We start from the raw sequence: 9,827 nt of genomic DNA on the forward strand, positions 1-9,827 counted from the left end.
GACATCTATTGTACAATTTCCTTTTTTAGTGTGTCAAATTGCTGCTTCTTCACTCGGAATTGTTCAGATTTCTGATGATAATCAAAAGAAGTGTTTTGGTTATAGGCATTAGGCAAGCTGCTTTCAAGAAGATATTGGACTGTTCTAGGTGATCATATCAAGATAATTAAGTATAGCTGTTATGGACTATCATTATTGGTTCCCCACCATCTGCAGATCTAGAAAATGTTCATTATAATTGTGATATTTCCACCATATTTGTCGTGCACAAAAATGCAAACTAATAGTCAACACTCATCACATCATCATATATAAACAAAAGTACCACCAAAAACATATGTATAAGAAAAATGACCCCTAAATATATAGCACAGTCCATTTGTACTAATTGGCCCATGGAAGCTGTTGCAGGAAGTATTAATTTGAGTTAATCATGTCTCCTGAGTATGCCCGGGGGTGGTTGCCTCATGCTGCCGAATCATTAAGGGTCAGATATTCTTTTTCTTTGGAAAACGCTATTAGAATCTACTAATCCTTTGGAACAATTCACACAAGTGGCAAAGATCCAGCACACTCTTGCTAGGAAACATTAAGGCATTCTCGTAGAAACCTCTTCTGAAGCTGGATCCCCAGGGACCTTGTTTTTTTTTAAATGAAAACTTTATTTTTACAAATCAAAATTTATGGAAAAAGTATAAGTGAATGTAGATGTTTAGCATATACATACAAATTTCCATCAAAATATTATTTCATCTGTTTTACACGAAAACCGAAGAACACAAGGGCAAAATCAAGTTCTTCGTATTTTCATCTAAAAAATATTACCTTTATTCATAAAAGAATATCGCAAGTTTGGCTAAATTTAGATGTATAGATACATCCAAATATGCAACATCTTTTTATGGACGGAAGAAGTGGTTTTTTGTTTTGCCTTTTTAGAGAGGTATTTTTTTGTACTTGGCCACGCCAGCCTGAACGGTTATATTAAATCTCTCCAAAAAGGAGTGAAACAGGGGAACATCACAGCAGTGTTTAGAGAGGTAAACATAAGATAGTACAAATGTCAGCGGAAGAATGGTAAAATACACACGAAGCCAGTTCAGGACTTGAGGATATAATACGCAGGGGTCACCTTCACAAAGATAACGATACGCTTAGGAGCAAAACAGTTTAAGTACGACGAACTGAACGTGTCGCAGATAATTATCATCCATCCTCGCCGCCAATGCGGCAGTCAATTGCCCCACGAATTCGTCCACGACAGAAACACCTCCCGTTGATTAAGACGTAGCATCTCTACTCCTAGAATCCAGACCATCCTATTCCCTGACTCCCTGAGAAATCGCGAGCTTGTGCTGTAAGTAGTAGTAGTCCACGGCTGGACGGCAATGGCCTCTTCCTCCTCCTCCTCCGAGGCGGCTCCATTGTTTCTAGCTCGCCAGGACCAGGAGGATGAGGCAGCCATGGCGGCTGCTCCGTCGGGCAGGTGTCAGCAGCAGCAGCAGCAGCAGCAGGTAGCTGTAAGCTGTTTGTGATTTCAGTCGAGTTCTCCTCGGATCAGATTGCTGACTTTTTTGCGTTTGTGTTTTGGAAGGAGGTGATGCGGAGCTGGGCGGAGACGATGCTGTGCTGCTGCGGCGGCGCGGACTGCGGGCGGCTGTGGCGCAGGGTGGTGCTGCGCAAGTGGCTCAACGTCGGCGCCGGGTCCGGCGACTCCGACTTCAGCGCCGACGAGGACGACGACGAGCCCGACCACCAAGGTCAGCAGCTTCACTTCGCCATCTCGCTCTTTCCACCATCCCCTCCCGTTTCTGCGCATGGACTGCCTGATTCGATCCGATCAGTACTGAGCTAAAAGGAGGGGATTTTGGTGTGGAAATTTCAGTGCTAGGCTGTGATGGGAACACAATGCAGACCACCACATTGCAAATTTTGCAGCCGCAGACTTTCCAACTGAACTTTTTCTTCTTCACAACATGATCAGAGAATTCTCGCACTGGATAACTATTAGCTTCTCTATCCGAATAACATTATTCATGTTGACCTTTTTTGTATAGTCAAATTGGTTATTGCTTGCACTCCTGTGGGAGTTCATGCCCTTGAAGTCTTGCTAATACGAGTACCACCAATTCAATTCGAGCATGGTATGGGTGCCGTGCCGGTCATCTCTCTGACAGAGACCTCCACTGTGATGTCTGTCTACTACTACTTCCTGCAGACCACCCAATTCTTTTGCTAGATTTGACGTTTTTAAGGGAAAAGAAAGGTTAGGTCGATGAGTTTGAGGATTCGAGATTCCTGATACCTTTTTGTTTCGTTCCAAATCCTGCTTGGGAGAAAAAGGTTAGCAAATGAGAGGAGCAAGCGAGTTGAGGAGGAAAAGGCAGGCCACTTTGGAATACCTCCTTTTCCTGTCGTTGCTTGTTCAGGTCTTGTCTGACTTCCTTTTGAGGGGGGAAAATGGAACAAGAATACAAGATAGTAAGGAATGTTGTTAATATGCCGAGTCTCCCTTCACGCTGTACACGAAGTTGTACATGCGATCATTTTATAAAAATAGGAGAACCACATTGTGTTCAGTAGGAATCACGCAGTTCTACATGGGATCTTTAGCTTAAATTTGCAGATTGATATGGATGGTCATAATTATTCTGACTACTACCTTGCTCCAATTGCACAGACAAGTGTTGTCGCGAACACAACCTGTATGATGAAGACAGGAGATTACATGGACTTGGTGCAGGCACGATCGGTAATTTCAATATTGTACCATTTTTGGGGTTGCAACGAGCTGCATATCTAGTTGTTGGGAAAGTTCAGTTTTCTTCTATATATTTGATATCCAGACCAGGAAATAGGCATTTTAGCAGTGGTGATAAAAACACTACCTGGGGGAAGAAAATATGCTAGTTTGATTACATAATTATTCCTTGGTTCCTTGAACATAGATGCGGCAACTTCTTTTTGGAACCAATTGCATATCAGAGATCGCAGTCTTGAATTATAGTTTCTCTGGGGCAATGATGCTTCTTGATTCTGTACTGTTATAACAAAATAGTGCATTTTGGTTTCCCACTTATGCTAATAAATACTTCAAAAGCAACTCATGCACGATAATTAATATAAACACTATAGAAGGAAACTACCAAGCACTTGTATGCCTTTCAATCTGTGTTTCGACTTGCTCGAAAGCCCAGTTTTGTTACAGCAAGCGCCTGTTTGTAAGGCATTGGTTTGACTTGTGGTTTTATATGCTGACAGAAACACCTGTTTGATAAAGCATGGGTTCTTGCTTTATATTCTAACGAACTATAATCTGTAGGTATTCAAATGAAGGATGTCCCTTACGCGGACAGAATATGCAAAGCAGCAACACCTCTTGCTCAATATATTGATGCCACAGAACTCAGGTATAGTCATATAGATTGCTCCCCTCTTTGGTCTTAGTCATGTTCTTGACAGTATTTTCCTATCGCGTGTGTTGCTTCCAACTTACCAGGTTTTTATATGCAGGATTTTCGTAGGGACATGGAATGTTGGAGGCAGAGTTCCACCCACTGACTTGAACATTCAAGAATGGCTGGCGATGGAGGAGCCAGCTGATATTTATGTTCTTGGGTAAATCGCTGCTATAAATCTTTCAATTGCATGAGTCTTCATTTCTTATGGTGGAAGAAGTTATGTGGCACAGATCCATATAAAATGAGTAATCACAATCTGCCATCAGAGTTGCAATCTTGGAAAACTTCAAAACTGTTTCTAGATCATCCATTGGAAACACATTTGATTATTTTAGTTATCTGATGGCAATGCTAAGTTTCTTGAAAATTGACGTGATCCTTATCACACATTAGCTTATTATCTGGCTATGATGTGACGTGTTAGCTGTTTATTCTCTGTCGGCACTAATGCTGTTTCTAGATTAAAGACCCATGGTCTTACTTTTCTTAAATAAAGCCACTGGCAACAAACATACCTTTGAGTTTCTATTTACCATGAAATTTATGACCATCTTTCAGATTTCAAGAAATTGTTCCACTAAATGCTGGGAATATATTCGGTGCTGAAGACGACTATCCAGTTGCAGTATGGGAAAACATCATTCGTGAAACTTTGAATAAGAAATGTCACGGTGATCCTCCTTCACCATCAAAGTTTAATCCATCAGATTATCTTGTGATGGAAGATGACTTGCTTAGTGAGGCTGACAATGAAAGTGAAGGGGAACTTCATCCATTAATTGAACAAGACAATAACCTAGCTACTAATGATAGTGGAGTCCATCTACTTCAAGACGGTGCATCAGTTACTTCACTGACACATGATAATTCTAATGGTTTTCCAGAAGGTGATTTAGACCATGATGTCAGTACCGATCATAGAGTAGTTAAACAGAAAAGGCCATATTTTGTAAGGATAATAAGCAAGCAAATGGTGGGAATATATCTTTCGATATGGGTTCGGAGAGGCCTTAGAAAGCACATTCGAAATTTGAGAGTATCAACTGTAGGTGTAGGCGCGATGGGTTATATTGGTAACAAGGCAAGTACCAAAATTAATCTTATTTTCTTTCTGTCATTCATTTTGGATTTGTTTGTACTTCATGCCTCAGATTTCGTTGCTTTGACTTGCTCATATCAGTTGTTACAGCTGCTGAGAAATTTGTTTCTTCTATGCTCCAGGGTTCAATATCAGTCAGCATGTCTATATATCAGACACCCTTTTGCTTTGTATGTTGCCATTTGACCTCTGGTGAAAAGGATGGAAATCTAATAAAGAGAAATGCAGATGTTCAAGAAATCCTTCGAAGAACAGTATTTAATCCAGATCATAGAAAGTGCATGCCTAAGGGAATATATGACCACGAGTAAGTTAGCAAATTTATGTCATCGGAATCTTTGCTATCCTCCAAAAGTTTGCACTTAATCAGGATTTCATCTGAGTATATCCATTGCGGTATAGCCGATGCAACCCAAGATTATGCTTTGCATATGCTATATTCAACCATTTTCTTAATTGCTTATATACAGCCATTCCAAAATTTCAGAAGGATTATATGGTTTGGGGATCTCAACTACCGACTCAACCTTTCATTTGAAAGTACACATGAACTCATCTCAAGAGAGGACTGGGATGGATTGTTCGAGAATGATCAGGTAACTTGGTTGCCAAGTACATCCATAACTACTTGTAGAATATCCAGCTTATGCTTTTGCTGTGACAGCTAAGAAGCGAACTGATGAAAGGGCGTACATTTGATGGCTGGATAGAAGAGGTGATCAACTTCCCCCCAACGTATAAGTATGAATTTAACTCGGAAAAGTATGCAAGTGACGAGCCAAAATCTGCAAGAAGAACACCTGCATGGTATGATGTTCTCCTAGTTATGGTCCTGCATTTCAATTTGCATATAATTCTGATAAGATTCATAGTACCTCATGCTTTGTCATGTGAACCGAGATTAAATCTTGTCTACTTGTCTAGGTGTGATCGGATTCTTTCACACGGAAAGGGTATCAGGTTAGCTTCTTACAAGATGGCGGAGCTCAACCTTTCTGATCACCGCCCGGTGTCTGCAATCTACATCGCAGAGGTTGAAGTTTTAGCCCAAAGAAAGTTGCAGGAAGCAAACATTCACTGATTTGGTGGCCGAGGATCATATATTATTGACGAAAAAAGTACTTGTTGAATAAAGACCACTGGAATGTGAGAGAAGATGCAAGTTCTTAGCTCAAGGTGCAGTGGCCAAAGGGCACTGCTGGTATTTCAAACAAGTTCGTAAAATGTACAGACGCAAGTAGGGGGGGTGCAGTTTGATGTATAGCACTAGGGATTGGTGTGGGGGAGGATTTTCCCCGTCAGATTGATACGTGTAGATGCATAATCATGATCATTTTTTTCATCCAGTGAATAAATAAATAAGAATAAAGCTAGTCAAACACTTCAGAAGAGAATCAATTGTATTCTGATCAATTTCTGGCAAGACAAGGATGAAAAGCAACATGGCATGTTCATAGGTTTCTTAAACTGTAACAGAGAAGGGCATTGGGCGGTTCTTAAACTGTACCCCAATATTTTCCTATAGCTATCCGGCACTTTAAACTTCCAAAACCCGATGCAGACAACTTCCTAATATTGTCTTGGATGAACAACCAACAAAAAACAACATTTCAGTTCATTGCACACACTGCTTATGACAGAAATGGAACAACCAGCAATAACTTTATTTGAGCGTTAAGCTATAAATTACATGAATAAAAAAGGGATATGAAATTTATTACTATGCTATAAATTACGTCGAATAAATAGGGATATGGATGTTGAGATACATATCCTTATATATCCGGATGTGTATCTTCTGTAATTATGTATAGCGATACATATCTTTGTATTGATTATTGGGCCCGCCTCCTTCCTTGTATAGTTGAGGACGTGGCCTATATATGTAACGCCATATGCACTCAATCAATACATTGTGAGTTGCATCCCTTTCTACATGGTATCAGACACCTACCGTTCCTAACCTAGCCGCCGCGCTCCTCTCTCCCCGCGCGCACCGCCCCACCCTCCAACCCTAGCGCCGCCGCCCTTGTGCCGCTGCCGCGTGTGCCCCTCCTCACGCCGCGCCGCCGACGCACCTGCAGCCGCCGCCGCGCCTCCCTCCCCAACCCCGCGCCGTCGCCATCCCCCGCGCGCGCGTCATCATGTCGTCGGTCTCCAACGGCAGCAACCCCTTCGCCTACAACCCATGGACGGGGCTCATCCACGCCTACAACATGCCGGTGCCGCGCCCGCCGACTCACCAGGCGCACTTCACCGCGACACCGCCCTACGCCCCGGCCTTCACCGCCACGCCGCCATCTTACGCCCCGGCCTACCACGCCGCGCCCGCACCTGGCTCTTACGCCGGTGGCGGCAACTGGTTTATGGACACGGGTGCCTCGTCTCACATGGCCGCTCATCCGGGTAACCTTTCTCATTCCTTTCCCACTTCCACCGAGTCTCGCATCATTGTCGGTAACGGCGCCGGTCTTCCTATTTCTCACATTGGTTCTACTAATTTTCCATCTACTTCTAAACCACTGTCTCTCAATAATGTCCTTGTGTCTCCCCAGCTTATTCAGAATTTAGTCTCTGTTAAAACTCTTTCTCGTGACAACTGCGTGATCTGTTGAATTTAACGCTTTTGGTTTTTACGTTAAGGACGCCCGCACCCGGATGGTCCTCCATCGATGTGAGAGCCCCGGCGATTTGTATCCGGTGATGTCGCCTTCCACCCCCGGCGCCGCACCTCGTGCTCTCTCCGCGAGCGTTGATCTTTGGCATGCTCGTCTTGGACATCCCAGTGCCAACACGCTTCACCAAATAATGAGGGATTTTTCGTTTTCATCTACTAAACAGTCTTCACATAGTTGTGAAGCGTGTCGTCTTGGTAAACACGTTCGTCTTCCTTTTAGTCAGTCTTTCACTGTTGCGTCTTTTCCTTTTGAGTTAATTCATAGTGATGTATGGACCTCTCCAATCCCGAGTAATTCTGGTCTTCTTTATTACCTAGTTATTCATGATGATTTTTCTCATTTTGTGTGGACGTTTCCCCTCCGTAAAAAGTCCGATGTCGCCACCACTCTCACAGCCTTCTACGCCTATGTTTCCACCCAGTTCGGTCGCCCCATCCACGCCCTACAAACTGACAACGGAAAAGAGTTCGACAATGTCGCCGTCCGCACCCTACTCTCCTCTCACGGCACTATTTTCCGTCTAACCTGTCCATACACGTCCCAACAAAACGGCCGCGCCGAGCGTATCCTGCGCACCCTCAACGACTGTGTCCGCACACTCCTATTCCACAGCCATGTTCCCCCACCTTTTGGCACCGACGCATTAGCCACCGCCACCCTCCTTGTCAACCTTCGTTCGTGTCGTCCCCGCTGGAACTATGCACCTCATCACCTCCTTTACGGTTCCCCTCCATCCTACGACGGTCTTCGGATTTTCGGTTGTCGTTGTTATCCTAGTATCACCGCTACCACTCCTCATAAACTCGCCCCTCGTTCCGTTCCGTGTGTTTTCCTCGGTTACCCGACTAACACCAAAGGCTACCGCTGCTATGATCCGGTTTCTCACCGCGTCATCACCTCCCGGTACGTGTACTTTGATGAGCATTGCTTTCCTTTTGCACAGAGACAGGTGGTCGCCACTCCTCCTTCGACTACTGATGGTCCCCGGCGTCGACCCCCTGCAGGTCCGCCGGCTGCAGTACCCTCGAGCTCGGACTCGGGCACTGCCTCGTCGTCTTCCACCGCGCCCTTGAGCTCTGGCTCGGGCACTGCCTCGCCACCCTCTGGGTCACCCTCGAGCCATGTCTCGGGTGACCCCACGCCGACACCCGCGTCGACACCTGCGCTGACGCCCGCCTCGATGCCGCCTGCGTCGCCCTCGAGCCTCAGCTCGGGCGCCGCACCGTCTTCGTCGGGCGACGCCCCTTCGCCGGGTTCATCTGCCTCGACGCCGCTTGCGTCGCCTTCGAGCCTCAGCTCAGGCGCCGCACCATCCTCGCCGGGCGACGCCTCGCCTCCGGCTCCGCCGCCGCCTCCTCCGCCACCGGCCACGGGGCCCCTCACGCGCGCCCGTGCAGGGATTCGCGTCCCGAGCACGCGGTACCCCTCGGACGAGTACGTCTGCACCGCGTCGACTTTCGCGCCTTCAGCATCCACGCCATCGCCCCTGCCCGCCTGCGCCGGGCTGCTCTCCGCGACCCGCGAGTGGCTTGCGGCCATGCGGGACGAGTTTGACGCCCTGCGGCGGAACCGGACATGGACGCTTGTTCCCCGACCCCCTCACGCCAACATCATCACCGGGAAGTGGGTCTTCAAGCACAAGTTCCATCCGGACGGTACTCTCGACCGTCACAAGGCGCGGTGGGTGGTTCGTGGTTTTCGCCAGCGTGCCGGCGTCGACTTCACCGACACCTTCGCCCCGGTTGTCAAGCCCGGGACGATCTGCACCGTCCTTCAGCTCGCGGTCTCCCATGCGTGGCCCGTGCACCAGATGGACGTCTCCAACGCCTTCCTTCACGGCCATCTCGAGGAGCAGGTCTTCGCCGGCAGCCCACGGGTTTCATCGACGGCGCCCACCCCGACCATGTGTGCCTGCTCTCGCGCTCGTTATACGGGCTCAAGCAGGCCCCACGCGCCTGGTACCAGCGCATCGCAGCGTTTCTTCACCAACTCGGCTTCCGCTCCACCCGCTCCGATGCCTCGCTGTTTGTGTACAACAATGGCGCCACCACCGTGTACCTGCTGCTCTACGTCGATGACATCATCTTGACGGCCAGCTCCACGGACCTCCTGCGACAGATCGCCGAGCGTCTTTGCGCTGAGTTTTCCCTCAAGGACTTGGGGCCCCTGCACTACTTCCTCGGCATCGAGGTCGTACGTCGCACCGACGGCTTCTTCCTTCATCAGCGCAAGTACGCCCACGAGCTCTTGGACCGCGCCGGTATGCTTAATTGCAAACCCGCGGCCACGCCCTGTCGACACGAAGTCCAAGCTCTCCGCCACGGATGGTTCGTTGGCCACGGATGCGTCACTTTATCGCTCCATCGTCGGTGCCCTGCAGTACCTCACCTTGACCCGCCCCGAGCTGCAGTATGCTGTCCAGCAGCGAGCTCTTTTACAGTACCCTGCGCTGAATATGGGCCATCCAATTGATAGATTGAATGGTGTAGATGAAACCATACTGCCTAAGTTCTAACGCCCAACTCACGAGCAGTATAGAGGTATCCTGCGCCTCTGGAGCCAGCAGTATATGTTGATGAGGGCATTTTA

General features: G+C 47.2%; 1 protein-coding gene across 2 annotated transcripts; it reads left to right on the top strand.

The window, feature by feature from the left end:
* The first annotated feature begins 1,190 nt into the window (after positions 1-1,190).
* On the top strand, positions 1,191-5,946 carry LOC124707238 (type I inositol polyphosphate 5-phosphatase 1-like). Of its 2 annotated transcripts, XM_047238904.1 has the most exons (10): positions 1,191-1,503; positions 1,593-1,760; positions 2,681-2,752; positions 3,323-3,410; positions 3,514-3,618; positions 4,020-4,542; positions 4,683-4,867; positions 5,048-5,156; positions 5,225-5,367; positions 5,485-5,946. In XM_047238904.1, the coding sequence occupies exons 1-10, from the start codon at positions 1,389-1,391 to the stop codon at positions 5,639-5,641; spliced, it is 1,665 nt and encodes a 554-aa protein (XP_047094860.1). In that variant the 5' UTR covers positions 1,191-1,388; the 3' UTR covers positions 5,642-5,946. The 2 variants fall into 2 exon arrangements, with proteins under 2 accessions (XP_047094860.1, XP_047094861.1); XM_047238905.1 differs by lacking the exon at positions 5,485-5,946 and having other exon boundaries at positions 5,031-5,156; positions 5,225-5,336.
* The last annotated feature ends 3,881 nt before the right edge of the window (positions 5,947-9,827 follow it).

The sequence above is a fragment of the Lolium rigidum genome, chromosome 4 (genome assembly GCF_022539505.1).
Source record: "Lolium rigidum isolate FL_2022 chromosome 4, APGP_CSIRO_Lrig_0.1, whole genome shotgun sequence".
NCBI lineage: Eukaryota > Viridiplantae > Streptophyta > Magnoliopsida > Poales > Poaceae > Lolium > Lolium rigidum.